Source organism: Corticium candelabrum, chromosome 4 (assembly GCF_963422355.1).
Source record: "Corticium candelabrum chromosome 4, ooCorCand1.1, whole genome shotgun sequence".
Lineage (NCBI taxonomy): Eukaryota > Metazoa > Porifera > Homoscleromorpha > Homosclerophorida > Plakinidae > Corticium > Corticium candelabrum.
The window spans coordinates 5,566,394-5,584,906 of record NC_085088.1 but is presented as its reverse complement, the minus strand read 5'-3'; the positions used below and the strand labels follow the sequence as shown (position 1 = coordinate 5,584,906).

General features: G+C 40.1%; 2 protein-coding genes across 4 annotated transcripts; one reads left to right on the top strand and one right to left on the bottom strand.

Moving 5' to 3' along the window:
* The first annotated feature begins 378 nt into the window (after positions 1-378).
* LOC134179133 (sortilin-related receptor-like) lies at positions 379-8,148 on the top strand. 3 transcript variants are annotated; one of them, XM_062646027.1, is made up of 15 exons: positions 379-883; positions 1,791-1,949; positions 2,022-2,150; positions 2,209-2,316; positions 2,382-2,495; positions 5,547-5,660; positions 5,716-5,838; positions 5,905-6,048; positions 6,105-6,233; positions 6,296-6,406; positions 6,463-6,576; positions 6,641-6,739; positions 6,802-6,936; positions 7,015-7,065; positions 7,706-8,148. In XM_062646027.1, the coding sequence occupies exons 1-15, from the start codon at positions 523-525 to the stop codon at positions 8,146-8,148; spliced, it is 2,334 nt and encodes a 777-aa protein (XP_062502011.1). In that variant the 5' UTR covers positions 379-522. The 3 variants fall into 3 exon arrangements, with proteins under 3 accessions (XP_062502011.1, XP_062502010.1, XP_062502012.1); XM_062646026.1 differs by having other exon boundaries at positions 382-883; positions 7,000-7,065; XM_062646028.1 differs by lacking the exons at positions 379-883; positions 1,791-1,949; positions 2,022-2,150; positions 2,209-2,316; positions 2,382-2,495 and adding an exon at positions 3,184-3,309 and having other exon boundaries at positions 7,000-7,065.
* Positions 8,149-8,185: 37 nt separating this feature from the next.
* LOC134179134 (threonine--tRNA ligase 1, cytoplasmic-like) lies at positions 8,186-17,633 on the bottom strand. Its single transcript, XM_062646029.1, has 27 exons — positions 17,569-17,633; positions 17,349-17,519; positions 16,113-16,246; positions 15,931-16,033; positions 15,285-15,331; positions 15,112-15,224; positions 14,917-15,052; positions 14,822-14,857; positions 14,714-14,761; positions 13,656-13,691; positions 13,531-13,589; positions 13,372-13,449; positions 13,285-13,303; positions 11,705-11,791; positions 11,391-11,539; positions 11,138-11,242; positions 11,038-11,078; positions 10,906-10,979; positions 10,132-10,192; positions 10,025-10,079; positions 9,898-9,965; positions 9,800-9,838; positions 9,652-9,740; positions 9,514-9,586; positions 9,415-9,457; positions 8,380-8,447; positions 8,186-8,323 (listed from the first exon to the last, which is right to left on the bottom strand). Exons 1-27 carry the CDS (start codon positions 17,618-17,620, stop codon positions 8,223-8,225), a joined length of 2,085 nt encoding a protein of 694 aa, XP_062502013.1. The 5' UTR covers positions 17,621-17,633; the 3' UTR covers positions 8,186-8,222.
* Positions 17,634-18,513: the final 880 nt, after the last annotated feature.

The following is an 18,513-nucleotide window of genomic DNA, read 5'->3' as shown; positions in this document are numbered from 1 at the left end:
TGGTCTTCTGGTGTATCTTGATGCCTAGACGCCATACGCGTCAAAGCTTCTCTTCCTCGTGTCGTCTTTTCGGTAGACTTCCTCAAACTTTTCGCCGTAGGTGAGAATTTTACACATCACTACACACCCGTAAAACACGCCTTCGGCCAAGCCTCGCCCCGGATTGCAGTCCCGGATGCGATGCGTCTCAGTGAACCCGCAAACGACACTGCGTCAGGGGCGTGGCTACACAGATGATTGTTGGAGTAACTGAAGCTGTGTTTTCACTCTCGCTGCTACAGTTGTTGAGCGATGCTAAGATAAGTATTACGAATTTAGGTGCCATTTTGCTTCTAAGTCCGCTACATCTATCATATTCGTTCAGTAATGTGATTCGATCCTATAAAGTCCCGTATATATCTTACACTGGGACTTCGAGGCTACCTTCAGTTTTCCGCTTACCAGGTGAAGTGTGGAGTTCATTCGAGCGTTACTACAGTCTGCGAAGTGGCATGGAATTGATATCGAGAAAGGATATCGATCATGATCACGAAGTGCGCCTCTAGCTTCTTGTTTGCTCTCCTCGCTTCTCATATAGTCGCTAACAGTGGTTTGAGATGCTACGACTGTTCCGACAACAATCGGGGAAATTGCCAAGCTACAGACGCTAATAAACAGAATGGCTACATACGAGGTGTCGATTGTGGATCGAATGGGTCGTGCGCTGTCGTGTCGTCGTATGTAGGAGTAGATAGGAGAATGGTGGTTAGGAAGTTGGCTTGCTATAGACCTTGTAATGAGACGTCTAGCTGTGGTGGTGACACACTGTGTGTGACGTGCTGTGAAAGTGACTATTGCAACGTAGGAGATCAACAGGGTAAAGACGCTGGCCAGACTGATGGAGGTTAATATTAACGTTTGTCTTTGCAGAATGTGGTCATGGTCACTCACGCGCACACACGCGCAGGACCGCGGGCACACGCTCGCGCGCGCACACACACACACACACACACACACAGACACACACACACACAGACACACACACACACACAGTGACAGACAGACAGGCAGACACACACACGCACGCACACACACACACACACACACACACACACACACACACACACACACACACTTTCTTTTCTTTTTTTGCTATAATGAGTTCACGACTTCCATTCAGCACTTGATTACGAACGTTCTTTGTACCAGTAGTCAAGTTTTGTGGTGTATAGTTGTGCTGCATTAGTCTCCTTTCTTCAAATTTGTCAATTCTACCTTCCTCATAACGATATAAACCTAATCTCATATTTTTCTTCCACATTGAACGGTCACATGCTATCATTTCCCAATTTTTGTGATCAATATCGACATTCTGTAGACTGTGTCTTAATTAAATAAAGTGTCTCAACTTCTGACCACCATCTTTTTTAATTGGTGCATCTAACAACTGACTGTATAGCACTTGTTTTGGTAAACGTCTCTCATCAATTCTTGCGACATGACCTACCCACCTTAGTTGCCATTGAGTTAACGTGTATTCAATTTGTGTTATTTCAGCTCTGCAGAACTTCTACATTTGTCACACACACACACACACACACACACACACACACACACACACACACACACACACACACACACACACACACACACACACACACACACACACACACACACACACATACACACACACTCTCTCGTCTACACACACACACACACACACACACACACACACACACACACACACACACACACACACACACACACACACACACACACACACACCTTTCATCAGCATGTGATCTCTGTAGATTTCCATTGTCAGAAGGGCCTGTTTAAATGTCATACTCAAGAACTATGTCTCGACCAATCATCAATATGTGATGGCTCATTCGACTGTGACGATCACAGCGATGAAACAAACTGTCCAACAGATTCAACTCAAGTGACAGCTGTAAATGATACAGGCGGTATATACATATTGCATCTTTGCCAGTCTGCTATTCAGTTGTTTTATAGGTAATCATTTCTTTATGTTTCAGACAACTATGTGTGTCCCTCAATAATGATGTTTCTCTGTAAATCCGACATGGTGTGCATAAGTGGTGCCTCACGATGTGATGGTCAGAGTGATTGCTCCGATTCCAGTGACGAGACAAACTGCAAATCAAGTGCTTACAACTGTTTGGCATTCCCATCACAGACGTATGTCATTTGGCTGTCTTGCAGATTGTACACAAGGAGACTTCAAATGCAGTGGTGTGTGTGTCCCAGCGTGGAAGGTCCGTTGTAATAGCATTATCCAGTGCACCGGAGGCAAAGACGAACTCGGCTGCTGTGAGCTGATTTTTACAGAACGTTGTCATTGTAGTATCTTCTAATGGGTGTGTTGCATTGTTTAGCTGCTCCGTGTGCTAGCGATTTATTTCAATGTGGGGACGCAACATGTATTCTAGGCAATAAAAAATGTGACGGGTACCCCCAATGTGGAGACTACTCAGACGAGACAAATTGCAGTACGAATGACCTTTTGTAGACTTAATCTATAATTTTCAAAATCAGATTGATATTAATATTATTATTGGCAAGTTATTAATATATTAATATTTTATTGGTTAGGAACTTATTAATATATTAATATTTTTATTGGTTAGCAACTTATTAATATGTTTATTGGTTAGGAACTTATTAATATATTAATATTTTTATAGGTTAGCAACTTATTAATATATTAATATTTTATTGGTTAGCAACTCATTAATATATTATTATTTTATAGGTTAGCAAGTTATTAACATATTAATATTTTATTAGTTACGAACTTATTAATATATTAATATTTTATTGGTTAGGAAGGTATTAATATATTATTATTTTATTGGTTAGCAAGTTATTAATATATTAATATTTTATTGGTTAGCAACTTATTAATACCGCATTTCAGTGAATAGTGCCCCATGCTCAAATTGTGCCCCATGGTGAGCCTATACGAAATAATAATGTCCCATGCTCAATTTAGTGCCCCACTTGGGTAGTATTCAAACCCAGTTATTTGCATGCGCATTTATCAATTACAGTAGGACCTCAAAGATACGAACACCAGACAACCGAACTGACCGGTCAACCGAACAGCATGCTCTAGCGCGAGCGCGCGCTCTTGCAAAAATTTGATCACGTAATGTAGCCACGCGCACGCGCACTTTTGAGGCGTGGCCTAGCGCTAGCCACGTGGTAGCTGATCCAAGATGGAGGCAAAGGACAAGCCTAAGAGAAAGCGAGTCAATTTATCTATTGAACAAAAGATCGAGATTCTTGAGAAGCTGGACAGAGGTATTTCTAATACAGCTATTGCTTCTGAATATAGCATTGGAAAATCCACAGTAACTGATATACAGAAATCTAGGAGCAAAATTACTCAGTTTGCCGTTGAAGCTAAAGACAGCAGTAGTTTTAAGAAGCGTTGCATTGTTAGGAGAGCTGATGATGACCAATTTGACAAGGCCATGCACCTTTGGTTCACACAAGAACGGCACAAAGGCACTCCTCTGCGTGGGGTTGTTGTCATGGAGAAAGCCAGGCTGATGCACCAGCAAATGTATCCAGATCGGTCACCAGATGATTTCAAGGCTAGCACTGGTTGGCTTCATAGATTCAAGCAGAGGCATGGTATTCGTCAACTAAGCATGCAGGGAGAGTCTCTTTCAGCTAATCCTCAGTCTGCTGAAGCATTCAAGCTGTCTTTGCATAAATATATTGAAGATCATAAGCTTTCCATCCATCAGATCTTTAATTGTGATGAGACAGGTCTGTGTTGGCGCCTGCCGCCGAACAAAACCCTGGCAGATGGTTCTGAAAAGGCTGCAAAGAATTGCAAATCCCCTAAAGATCGGGTAACATTGATGGCAACTGCCAATGTCAGTGGAGATATGCGTAGCCCTCTGGTCTTTATTCACAAGAGCGCTAAGCCTCGCTGTTTTTCAGGGGTCAACATGTCATCTCTACCAGTCCATTATTATAGCCAAAAAAGTGCCTGGATGGATCAATCAATTTTCTTGGACTGGTTTTTCAAGCACTTTGTACCAGAGGTGAAGCGTTACTTGAAATCAAAGTCATTGCCACTTCAAGCTCTTCTCATTATGGATAATGCACCATCCCACCCTTCAGTAGAGGCTTTGAGTTCTGAAGGAATGAGTTGCATGTTTCTGCCCCCCAATGTCACAAGTCTGGTTCAACCTATGGATCAGGGAGTGCTGGAGAACCTGAAGCGCAGGTACAAACGAGAGCTCATGAGAAAACTGCTGCTTCAATCTGAATCGAGTGAAGACTCCTTCATTTCCTTCAGCAAAAAGCTGACCATAAAAGATGCGGTGTACCTGAGTGCTAAATCTTGGAACGAAATTCCTGAAGTTTCTCTCTGTCGTGCTTGGAATAAGCTAGGGTTTGGTGGTCGTAGTATGGGTGATGCTTCTCGGATCGATGCCAGTGAATCCGAAGAAGAAATTACCTTTGAAGTATGTTCCCAGTTGGGCATCAATGAGGAAGAAATGGAGCAATGGCTTCTTGCTGACAAGGATGAAACTGGGTCTCAATCGCTGACTGATGAAGAAATTATCGACTCTGTTCAGGTCCAGGATCCATCGGACAGTGAAGATGAAGCTGAGCACACTGATGTAGCTAAGATTAGCCACACAAAGGCTGTTGATTGCTTTAGTGTCTGCTTGGAATGGTTAGAGCAGCAGCCTGAAGCCACCCCCATGAATCTCATGCTTTTGAGAGAGCTCCTGGACCTTGCAGGACAAAAAAGGGGTTCTGCCTTGAAGCAAAAGACAATGGATTGTTATTTTAGTAACCCTTGAATTCGTTCTTACACTCTCACAGTTACTGTAGTTCACGTACTTATCCTTTTTGTTAGCCATACAGTGTACTCCTGTTTTCACAAGTTATGTAATCATCGATATTACAAACTTCAGACTTATGAACATTTCACAATTACGAACACCCAATTTCCCGAGGTGTTCGTATCTTTGAGGTCCTACTGTAATAGTGTGTATGGTTGTGATGAAATGAACACCCAGAGAGACGATGAAGATTTAACGTATGCAACAGACCAGGAATACGACTCAAGTGATAGCAAAAGTAGCCAGGGGTAACTATAAGATAGATTAGGTAGTTTGTTTGTTTAGTGCGATGTAATGCAAACAAACAATGCAACAGTGTTTGCTTGCGAAATAGTAATGCCCCATGGTTTAGAACCATGAAAAATAGTACCCCATGGGCACTATTCACAGAAATATGATATTAATTAATATTTTTATTGGTTAGCAAGTTATTAATATATTAATATTCTTATTGGCCAGCAATTATTAATATTAAAATAAAATTATATTAATAATTGCTGGCCAATAAAATACTAATATATTAATAACTTGCTAACTAATAAAATATTAATATATAATTAATATTTTATTGGTTAGCAAGTTATTAATAATAATATTCTTGGGCCCAATGTCTCTAACATAATGTTGATGTCCTTGTACTGTCATGGTCATACTGTGTTGCTACTGCAGCCTCTAGTTGTAAAAAGGGAGAGTTTCTGTGCGACAACGGGCATTGCGTAGATCAAATAGTCGTTTGTGACGGTGGCAACAACTGCTGGGATCGGTCGGACGAGAGGAACTGTAGTACGATTTTATTGGACGTCGTTGTTTGTTTGGTTGTTGCAATTGGTGTTCCTAGGTCCATGCTTTGATGGTTCGTTCCGTTGTTGGGATCCTGTCCACAGCGACAATTGTTATCTTGACACGGAGCGATGCGATGGACACTTTCACTGTAAACAAGGTGCAGATGAAAAAGGCTGTGGTGAGGACAATTTGCTACCATTTTGATTGGCTTGTGCTGTAATAGTGACAATCCCATCTATGTCAGGTGCTTGTGATCCAGATCAGTTTGCGTGTGAAATAACTCAGGCAGATGCGTCTCATTGTTACGATTCCTCGCAGTTGTGTGACGGACGTATCGATTGTAACAAGAATCAGGCGGATGAGTCTAATCCTCTTTGCCAGTCTAACTGTAATGACCAATTTCCAATTGAACGGTCACAATTTTATATGATTTATACTGTTCAGATCAAAAGTGTCCAACTGGTCTGTATTCGTGTCTGTTGAAAGACAGCGAAGGCACACAATGTTATGATGCCGTTCGTAGATGTGATGGTATAGCCGACTGTCGACCATCGGCATCCGATGAGACTGGCTGTAGCATTTCATATCGTCGCCGTACGTACGTACTTGTAGCTGGATTTGTTGTTCCATTTCAGGTTCACATAAATGCGACCACTTTTGTAAGGACACGTTTCAATGTTGGAACGAGACGAACAGATGTGATGGAAAGTATTTCTGTCCAGATTTTTCCGATGAGGAAGGATGCGGTATTGTTGCAAAAACTGTCGACTGTCTGGTCTCGTTCAATTCGAATTGTGTTTAGGATTATGCCTGTTTGATCAATTCCTCTGCCGAAATAGCAACAAGTGCTTCCACAGATCTGACATGTGCAATGGCATTAGAGACTGTTGGGATGGATTCGATGAAATGTATTGCTGTATGTCTGTTCGGCGTAGACGCTATTTCTATTTCAATGAATTCTGTCTACAATTTCTCTGCAGCTAAAGACACATGTGGTGGTATAGATCAACTGTATCCTGCAGCAGAGAGATGTAACGGTAGGGTGTTTTGCACATCAGGAGAAGACGAAAAAGGATGTGGTAAGCAAGCGCTGACTGTTCACCGTGCTTCGACATTCAAGTAATCACAGATGGACTTCTAGGTCCATGTCGTCCTGATCAGTTTACATGCGGCGGGAGCGAACTGACGACATTGTGCTATGACCAGCACCAACGCTGTAATGAACATGCTGACTGCCCGAGTCCTTCTGTTGATGAAATGAACTGTGTCTTCAGCAGTAAGATGACACGTTCAAATTACTTTTAATTCAATATAACTGACAGGATGATATTTGATTGAGGTGATTCGCATGTAGTAGGTTCAGATCATCCAAGAACAGGACCGACTGCCATCAATCTCCCACAGAGTAAATATTATAGGCCAAACCAAGAAACTGTCAAGTTTGGGTAACCCGACCAACCGTATTTCCCAAAGGGTTTTTTGCTCTGACATTTTTACGATTTTATAGCTACAGTAGCCTTGCAGTGCAGTGCGAACATGCCTGCTTTGTTGAAGTCAACTAGGCAAATACAGTACTCATCCATAACTAACTAGGTCCATGCTGCTGTTTGCTAAATGGGTAGAGCGCTGAGAGTAGCTGTGAGCCAGACGCTGGACAGGAAACTCAGTAACTGATGGAAGTCCCATGTGTGAGATGTAAAATGCCTACAATGTTGATCACGTGCAGAGTGCTTGGGCTTCCAAAGAATTTGGAAGACATTTATTTTTTCTTTGTGGTTAGAAGCGAGCTAGTGTGCTAACTGTTGAAACGACTACCGATCAACCTCGGTCTGTAACAGAGGTGCTGATGTCATTAGCAGGATAACAGCGATTTTCTGATTAGCGACCTAATTGAATACCTTCGTAACAATGGTTAGAAAAAAAATTGAAGAAATAAATAACCTGACCGACCATATTTTTAGGGAATTTTATCTGAACTTGACAATTTTTCAGTTTGGCCTAATTCACTGTTATTCTCGTGGTTACTACATGTGTTTTGTAAACAGAGGCATTCAGTAGCAAAGCCATCATTGCTATCATCTCTATGTTGTTGGCTGTCACAGTCATATGTACTCTCATTGCTGGCTTGTGCCTTAAGCGGCGGCGGCGGCGGCGGCGGCAGCAGTATACGACTGAAAGATCCTCTGTTTCAACAAACGATTTGCTTCCACCACCGTACAGCGAAACGGATGTTGGCAATGTCTACTTTAACAACAGGCTACAGATTCAAGATCGTTTGACATTCATTGGGTTTCCATCAAGTGAAAATGATGACGATCTGCCGTCTTACGAAGAATCGTTACTATTGGCAGACACTAACACTATGATTAATGGAACACACGATGGACAGGCAGTGAATGAGGCACAAGATGACTATTTACTTCCTTCTGAACAGGAGATAGATCACACAAATGACGAGGAAGGAAACCCAGTCGATAGGTTGCTGTAGATTGTGTGATCGTGAAGGTATATATACACATTTGTAACTCGCTGATATCAATCACTTTGCATACGAGGCTCTAACTATTTCAATGACGTTTGTAAATCAACCAAATGTTGGCAAAAGCTGTTTACTGACATCGGTGTTTGCTGTCCATCACGGTGGCGTACATGAAGCAAATTACCTGCAGAACACTTTTTTAGTAATTGACCATAGACAATGCGATGCGTGTTCTGTAACCTTCTTTCTCTCTCCGTCCAACAACTAGTATGAAGTTGTACTGCATTAACTGGCCATTTCTTACTTTCCTACGACAACGACAGACATCATTGTATTGCGAACGGTTAGCATAGCAACTCGACCATTCCCCAAAGGCAGCTACATGTGTGCATCAGGTAACACACTGCATAATTTCCTTACTTCGACAACAAAGAAATTACAATGAAAGTGCAGTCTAACCCCATATCCATACAGTGTGACAGAGTGTTAAGTATGCAAGGATTAGTAGCTTGAGCTCAAGGCTAGTGACCAGATAAGGCCACTAGGCTACTCGCTTGATTATTACCCCCCCCCCCCCCCCAATAACCTAAGGTCAAGTATGGGATGGGGTTTTTCTCAAAACGACACCTAAAGTTGTTAATTGGTGAAAGTGATCGATTTATTAACTTAATTTAACCAGCATGTTGCTACACTAAAAGCTTCGAATCACCACCACCACTGCCTAAAAGATAGAAACCTAATCTTCTATATGATATCTAAGTCATCAAAACCTTTAACAGATGGTTGACAACTAGAACAAAAAGCAGGTGCTGAAACACGTGGAGTGCGCGCGAGCCCAAGTTGAAGAATTATCTATCTATCACCATTTCTATACAGATGCAAATGTAGCAAACAGCGCCAATTAGCTCTAATTAAATGACTAAGAGGTGTGAAAATCTTAGAGCCTTGACCAAAGTTGGGGCTGGGAGCTGACTTGAGCTTTGGGGTAATAATCAAGCAAGTACAGTACGTCATTATGTGTCACTTTGTGACCAGGCTCATGGTCTAACACATGGCGATAAGTTGGCACTGTCCATACAGTCAGTCATTACAAGTGTAGCATACATTGTGTGTGTGTGTGTGTGTGTGTGTGTGTGTGTGTGTGTGTGTGTGTGTGTGTGTGTGTGTGTGTGTGTGTGTGTGTGTGTGTGTGTGTGTGTGTGTGTGTGTGTGTGTGTGTACAAGTAGCCTATGACCAGTAAACTAGTCAAATGGTGTCGTACGATCTGGTCTTACTTGTCAAGGGTTGAGTCAGATTCATCGACATCGCAGTAGAAACCTGGTTGAACAAACACTTTGGCAAAATGACAATTTGTCTGACATCAAGATAAGTACTTCTATCCACAATGTTTGCCTGCACGTTTCTTGCATACTCGTTCAGGTCACTGTGAACTGTGCAAACTAGACACTGCAACATACAAACTGGCATATCGCAAATGTGTTGCTGTAAGAGACGGAGTGGAGACGACAAACCTGTCGAGGACTTATCCAGAAAGGCCACTTGCCTGCATAGTGTTCAGTCAATATGCCAAGAAATCTCTCAAACGATCCAAGAATAGCTCCTACGTAAATCCATTCACATACCAGTCTGAACAGCTGCCTTTTCTAACAACAGACTCACTGTGAATCATAACAGGCGTGTGTAGATTGTCGTCAGGCCCTATGAACATTAATTACAGATCTCACTTCAAACTAGGAAACAGTTCCAGCTCTAACTACCTCTGTAGTTCAACTTGAAACGATACGGTAGCTGAAAGTCAAGTTGTATTGTGGCTGTCTGATGATGCCTAGAATGAATATGTTAAAAACAACCAGAACTTAGTAACATACAAAACAGTGGTCTTACCTGCCAATAGCATCAGTGAGTAAAACATCAATTTTAGGACCATAGAATGCTCCATCTTGAAGAATACAAATCAGAAATAATTCAAGAAAAGTTAACTAGTCACAGACCTCCCTCATTTATTGACCACTTAGAGCCGCACTCCAGCAAGCAAGTCTCCAGCTGACATTCCTAAAGTAAATGACAATAATAACAAATATCACGCTACAAATTAATAAGCCTGTATATACATAGAGAGTTTCTTAGAGTTAGAGTTAGAGATTCTCTATTCAAAAGATCTAATTTTTTATTCACCACACATCAACTGCTGTACAAAATATTTCAACAAAAAGGCATAGCAACGACCAAACAGTTTAACCTATTGCAACCGTTCAGATCTACAAACCTAATACATCATTTGAGGCTTTACAACACACTTAGTTTTGCTGTGGTAGAAATTACCAGTCACAAGTCTCAAAACTAATTTTTTTTTAAAATTGCCTCTTGTGTTCTTGCCCCTTTATTGTCAACATTTATTTGGCCACTCTGACCAAATAATTAATACAATACAGCCACTACCACTCATAGAAACGGTTAATCTTACAACCACATTCTGATCCACCTGAGCACAGTACAACAATTATTATGACTGGGGTGGGCGCATACTCACACGAGTAGTAGTACAATACTGTCCTGCATGGCTTTCTCATTCTGTCACAAGCAAACAAATGCTCACTTAGTGTTCTATCTTTCTGACAACAACAAGTGACTTCACCAACTAATGGGCTTTGTATACCTAATTACATAGCCATAAAAATCAAAAAGAGTTGCAACCCTATGACTTATGTCAAGGTCATGTCTATTGAATCACATGCAATTCAATTTTGCATGATGGGATGTCTTACCGCTTCTTCCCATAGTTTTAATTCACCCATGTAATCAGACGGTCTCGTTGATAATCGCAGTTCATAATCAAAGCCTAAGACAGCATAGCTGATATGTGCTTTTGCAAACATGCTGCCGTGATTATACGATACCAAATGCTCCATATATCTTTTCTACAAATTCTAAGCAAGATCTGTCAAATAGAGATGTAGAATTAAGAGAAATAATTATCAGTGATACAAAATAACAAACCTGACTTCGACTGCCAGTTGTTCTGCTGTACAGAAAATATGAGCATCGTCTTGATGAAACTGACGAACACGAGTCAGACCAGACAGAGCACCACTGATCTCATTCCTAGAATAAACACAATTAAGAACAAAGTGTAAAAACAATACATTTGCACAAATCGAGCAGCAAAGTGCAATACTTATCAAACAAATAATAATAATAATAAATTAAACATTAACAGCACATCATGTCACTTGTGACTAAATAATCTAACCTGTGTAGTGGACTAAATTCTGCAAATCGCAGAGGTAATTCTCTGTATGACCGTTGGTGCTGCTGATAAATAAGACAATGTGCAGGGCAGTTCATAGGCTTGAGTCCATACTCTTGACCTCCTCCGTGATGCAGATGTCCGCCTTGATGCTACTTGATACATCAGTTACACACAAAGACACACACACACACACACACACACACACACACACACACACACACACACACACACACACACACACACACACACACACACACACAGACACACACACACCACACCACACCACACCACACACACATTTGTATTTGACATACCCCCACTGTAAACATGTTGTCGGAATAGTGTTCCCAGTGTCCAGATGTTTCCCACAGTTTTCGGCTAAATATGAGTGGTGTTATAACCTACAAGCATATAGTAACAAGAAGTCATAAGTTATACACACAGTACAATCAAGTCTAAACTACATGCAGTCTATCATTTGCTACTGTCTTGTCACATGTCACAATGTCGTTCTACTCTATCAAGGAACTCGACATTTAAAATTAATCATTCTTGCAATAATCATGTAAGTTGATATCAAATAATTTTCTACTGTTATGCTGATATCAATGACTGTACCTACAGTTAATTCCACGCATAGGTATAAAAGTTAAAAGCTGTACACTGAGTTCTCACTTTCCCAGCACAATGCAGTGGTGGATCTAGAGCGGGTTCTGGGGGTTCCGTGGAACCCCCTAAAATTTTGTGACATCATTACCAGAGATGACCGCGTACCAGCAGTGCTTGTTACTACCTGACGTGACTCGCAGCTCACGTTTTAGTTCTAAGTAACTTCACATGGAGGTGCAGTACAGATTATGAACTTTCAACGTAGGTCCATCATCGTCGGACAGTACAAGTGAGTCGTACAGTACTCCTACTCTTTCTACATTAATTTATGGTAACTTGTTTTCAATCTCAGTTGTTCTCCAACAACATGTTTCATTTACTTCCTTGCAATGATAATGTTTCAAAGTAGTTATATTCTATCTCATGAAAATATACTTCCACCTTTGATGGTCACAACATTCACAATTCATGAAACCATATATGTCTATAGAAGCTTTCTTCGAAAACCAAAGAAAAAGCAGTAACATTTGTCTGTCTAGCAAAAGACATGTATAGGCTTGCAAGATCAATTCAAATTCTCCAGTACTGTAGATTCATTAACGTATACTTCCGTTCTATGGTATAGGTAATTAAATAGCTAATATATATCTGGAGGCATGGCTGATCCTAACCTTTGTGACGTCACGGAACCCCATTTCCAAAAATCCTGAATCCGCTCCTGCAACGTCATGTCATGGAAAAGGTGTTGATATAATACTAACTTCTGATAACCCCAATTGCATAATTGCAATGCTTCAATGCTGTTTTCATGAGATGTTAAACAATGTACAATTGTTAGTTGGACTTTTTGCTCTGTGTATCCAAATGTCTACTAATCATGATAGGCAATGACAATAGCTCCAGCAAGAATATCAGCAAATTAACAATCCCCTGCTGTCTGCTGATCTGCTTTAGTCTACGTGACATTCATGACATAACTATCTGCCTTTGCTTGATCTAACACAGGGCTGGCAAAGTAGGGTGAGCCAGGTGAAGTCATGACCTACCCAACTTTTAAAAATGAAACTTTCACCAATGGGCTTTTGACGAGAACTTCTGAAAATATTGATTCAAGTGATTAAATAAAGTAGCTATTCGTTACATTTACTGCGGACGAGCTTAGCTAAGCAAGACCTGGCCCAGTATTCTGCTGGTCCTGTAACGTTAGTGATGCAAATAATAAAACACAATGCAATTTGTCATCAGATATATTCATGAGCAATACAGAATGTGAGATAGAACATACCTCTTGGTATCCATATGATCTAAGTAACAACAAAAACAAAGAGTCATCATTCCACTATCACATGTTACTTCCACCTACATATCTCACCTGTTATGTTCATTTAGCAGCTTTCGTAATGCACTGATAATCCTCACACCGTGTGGTAACAAGAAAACACTACCCGGACTGCATTCATACAAGACCACATGAGAAAAAAGAAAGACACAACTTGACAAAGTATCACATAACATCATATTAGATACCAACCTGTCTGGATGGGTCATGTAAAGTTGCTGTGATCTACCAACTACTCGGTGATCTCGTTTCTATTGATTACAAATGTCATCAATAGCAAGAAAAGATGCAACATGACATGCATTTCTATAATTTACATGAGCTTCACTTCGAGATTCCTTCCACTGATACATCTGCACACATTCAACAAAAAACTGTTGACGACAGTTGTTTTGTCTGTTTATCTCTCTGTCAGTTGGTTTGCCTCCCTAGTCAGTTAGTCAATAGGAAATACACTTTCTACACACTACATAACAAATACCATAAACTACAGTACAGAATTTCTCAATTAAATGCTGCAGCATTTATTTCTAGGTAGGGTCAACTGCTGTGTCTATTCTGGGGCGGGCTTTATTTGTTAACGGCTCTCTGTCATTGTTTAGGAGGATGTACATGTACACACTGTAGGTTTGACACTGTTACAAAAGAACAACACTTACACCATACTGGCACGCATTTCACACTTTGAGACTTCAAGTGGTGAAATAGTATCCGGGTAGTCTAAAGAAACTTTGCCTCACTTATACCTCTGATAAAGTCGTACAGTTTTCTTTCAAACATCAAGCAACATATCTTGGTAGATCTATTGGAATCATTGAAATGCAGCATTTATATCTTATTTGTACTCTTAGTTGCAGCGTTTAACGAGGGCGGTGGTTAATCAAGAGCTGCATTTAATCAAAGAAATACATGTATCCATCAAATGAATCAATACAGCTTCTGATCGATTGCGTTCAATACAAACTGCAAATTGATTGTAAACAAGAATCTAGTAAGAGAAGCTAGCAACATCTCTGAATAGTCTGACTTGACTTTAGTTTTCTCATTTCACCCTTCTATTAATTCTTGTACAGTACAAGCAACATGACCAGGCATGTACAGAGTGTGCCAAGCCCTCACAGCCCACGAGTTATTAGAAGCTAAACCAAGATTTTGACATAAACCACTTCTAAAGTTGATTACAACAGCATGAGTTTACCATCACAGTCACACTGCCTAGCCTTCGCATTGTGGCAAATGTTTAGTTATCTAACTTGCAACAAACCTCATTGTGCTCCCACACCAGTCTTATGTCTGCTTATCTGACTATTTAGTGTTCATTCCTGTCTCTATGTCTGTCCGTTGTTGTAAAAGCCTTCAAAAACTTGAATATCACCTCATTTCTGCTTGCTGTAGACATACCATAAACTCGTTGCAGCAATACCTACCACACCAGAAAATCATACACATCAATTTTCTTTCACAACATCCCTTGTGGAACAACCTTTGACTGACCCAAAGAGGCTTCAACTCCAGCTACCTACCACCACAAACGTTTGACTTCTATACGTTATAACCCAATGACCATTCTAGCCATACCGTGTGCATTTCAATAGCATTAATAAGTTGTGTGCTAGGAATGTGTGGACCTTTGCACAAATCAATAAAATCTCCACATTTATAGACTGTGACATCTTCATTATTAGGTATCTGACTAATGAAATTTAGCTTAAACCTAGAAAACATACATGCAGCATCTCTCATGTAGCATGAGCAGTAGTGTCAAAGCTAAACCTGTTGTGTTGAAACATTTCTTGTGCAACACTCTTCGTCAATGTAAGATGTTCAAAACAATGATTGAGCGCAAGAATGTCGCTAGCCGCTTTCGTGAGCTGTTCTAGATCATTCTATTATAATCATTCACCATACTTTAACTATTATAATTTAATGTCACAAATTAAACAGACCTCAGATGCTGTATTGCCTCCAATGTAAAAGTCATAATAAAATCCCCCTAAAGAAACAAAATCGAAAAATCTAGCTAAAATGCATTACATAATGAATGTTCTCTACACATTAACCAAGTCATATGGATGGTTTGTCAAATGATTTTATTATAATTACAAAAAGTTGTGCTCCATTAATACAACATACACAGAAGGAATGGCCTTTGCTATTTATTTAATTCAATTGAAAAGCAAGTGATTGATAGCAGACACAGTGAGTATGCAAACAAGTCAATGAGTGCAAACAGGAAGTAGGCATGAACAAATGACAGATTAGTAACCAAGCGGACAAGGTAAATGCAAACAGATGAACAAGCGGGTAAAATATAAACAACCAAGTAAACAAGTGATAAACTAGGCAGTTAACGAACAAGGAAGTGAGGAAGTAAACAGATGAGTATACAAGTTGGCAGGGACAGACAACCACCAGACATGAAACCGAGCATGTAGGCAAGCATTTGGGTACAACAAGCAAAGAAGCAAAACAACCAGAATAAGATAGAAACAGACAGAGACAGATGCATAAAAGAATTCAAGACAGACAAATACATAGGGACACATTATATATGTATACAAAGAAGCAATCCAAATACAAACAAGGCATTACCATCATCCAATGCAGGACCATCACAGAGTTCTACGTCAACATGCTTGCTGAAAAACTGCTCAATTGCCCAGCCTAGGATGTGTGCAGACGAATGCCAAAACACCTGACATAGCCATACACACAAACACACTTAAACTCATATGATGCCCAACGACCATGCAAACTGCTTAAACTTTACCTACCTTCCTAGCAAGAACATTGTCAGAAAGTGACAACAATTTGATGTGACAGCTATGAGTCAATGGTCTGTTGAGATCCCACAAAACATCGTTCACCAAGGCAACAACAGTGTCACTGGCGTTGAACTGAGAACATTCTATCAACACAATAATCCCACAGTCACCAATTTTGTAACAAGTCGAGTAACTTCCACATCAGGTCCGCTTGATCAAACCATAAAAAGAGTCAAAATGCAATGAAAGTCGAATATGTTAATACTGTAGATCATGCTACATGCTTGCTTATGTGTACTTGCTTGAGAAAGGACCCAATAACTGAAACAATACACTAATACTGTAGACTATACTACATGCTTGCTTATGTGTACTTGCTTGAAAAAGGACCCAATAACTGAAACAATACACTGCTAATTTATGTTAAGCCTGGCTCACAATATGACGCTGAAGCCGACGTTGCAGCTGATGCTGAAATAGAAATGAATCTCACTCCAGCATCAGTGTCGGTGTCAATATCAAAGGATGCCACCTCCGTCAAGGCAGTCTCTTTGAAGTTTGACGCTCAGCTGAGCGTAAGCATGGTATTGTAAACTAGGCTCTATGCGCAATATGCCAAATGTGACTGCAGTATGTGGATCGATTAGAGAGAATAATGCTCCTTGGCACATTACACTTGACGAGAGTATTTTTGAATGACGAGTAGACATGAATTATCATGACCAATGGTAGCCCAAGGTGTAGTTGAACCCGATAAGCTTTGCTGCATGTTTTTTATAATGTTGAGTAGTGAATTAGGTTGCATGATGCTAGCTAGCTACTGAATACTCTATTAGAAAGAGTATGTATAGCTGATGTGCTCTTTTACTATCCATCAATGTATATGGTTTGATCATTACAATATATTGTAATATATTATATTATAATATATTATATTTTACATAATATAATATATAATATAAATATTATATACTAGAAAATAAAACAACATGCAACAATAACAACAAATTAATAATAAACAATGCTTTTCTGGTCGTTAATATCTACTAGGCAAACACCAATAAAAATATAAATAGTAATAATAACATACTTTCAACTGCACTAATAATGCAGTTCTTTCAAGGGACAAACCAAACCAAAACAAAAGACACTAAAACAGTAACTACAGATTAACAAATACACAAACAAAATCCAATTATGGTTAATTAATATTAATTAGACTAGTATTACTAATCACTAATTTACCCAGTGCAGCCTGTTTTGGAGTAGTGTATGCTGGCACTCCGTTTACTTCAATTCCGCCATATAAAGTCAATGGAATTGATTCAGTTGATTGCATGAACATATTCTGCCGCTCCTTGTCCTTTTCTCTTTGCCAAATATCAAGGCGGTGCTGGCACGGGCCAGAATAAAAACCTAAACTTACCGTGACCAATAAGCATTAAAAATTAAAAACAGCACTTACGGTAAGCAGCCAGCCTTGCAACACTTTGCCACCTGAGCCACAGAAGAACCATTTTGCTAAGTGTCTTTGGGCACCCGACGACGCGCCGCAAACTGTTCAGCCTCGGAGCCCAACCCAAATGAGCAAATGACTGGACGAAATGATGAAAGCCTAGTCTTTCGACGTCGACGTTCCCGCGGCCGCGTTTAATTAATTGTTGCTGTATACATGCAGATTTCACAAACAGCAACGACTCTAGCTGTAGTCTTCAAGTTGTTCTCTACGAAACAAGAGATAGGATTGCACTGCGTTCATACCAGTCTGGTCTTTAGTGAGAAACTAAATCCGGTCTTTAGATAGCCGATTTCTGGCTACGCGGCACACAGCGACATGAAAGCCTGTTCACCAGACCCCATTTCGCCGGGAAGGATGACGCGGCAGAAAGGGGTCTGGCTACGCGAGACTAGTCAGTGATGGTGACTTGAGGCGATTTGCGTTTAGCCTTGGAAACCCAGCGAAAGCAATATTCTAAGTAAAATGACAAGCTGTTGTAAGTAGTCTAGCAAGCTAGATCACAGAATTGCAATATCGATACGTATTACTGTGGGATGCAACTGAAGTGAGCATGCAGTTTTGATGTAGCTATTTAATTAAGCAGTATCTAGATAAATAAAGAAGTAAAGTACCTTAGCTGTCATTAATCCGGGACTCTGACTGCAGATGTGCTTGTTGCTTAGAAATAGCTAATTAAGAGGCGCCTGGCACCATAACTATACATAATTAAATAATATGAAATCAATAAATTCAGTAATTTAACAAAATTTTAGACATTAAGTTAGAACTCAGTCTCTAGACAGCACACTCACTAAAACGTAGTCTCACTGCAATACCACGGGTCACTGTCAGTAACATATTAGCAACAACTGTGCAACACTTCTAGGCATATGCATAGGACTCAATTGAAAA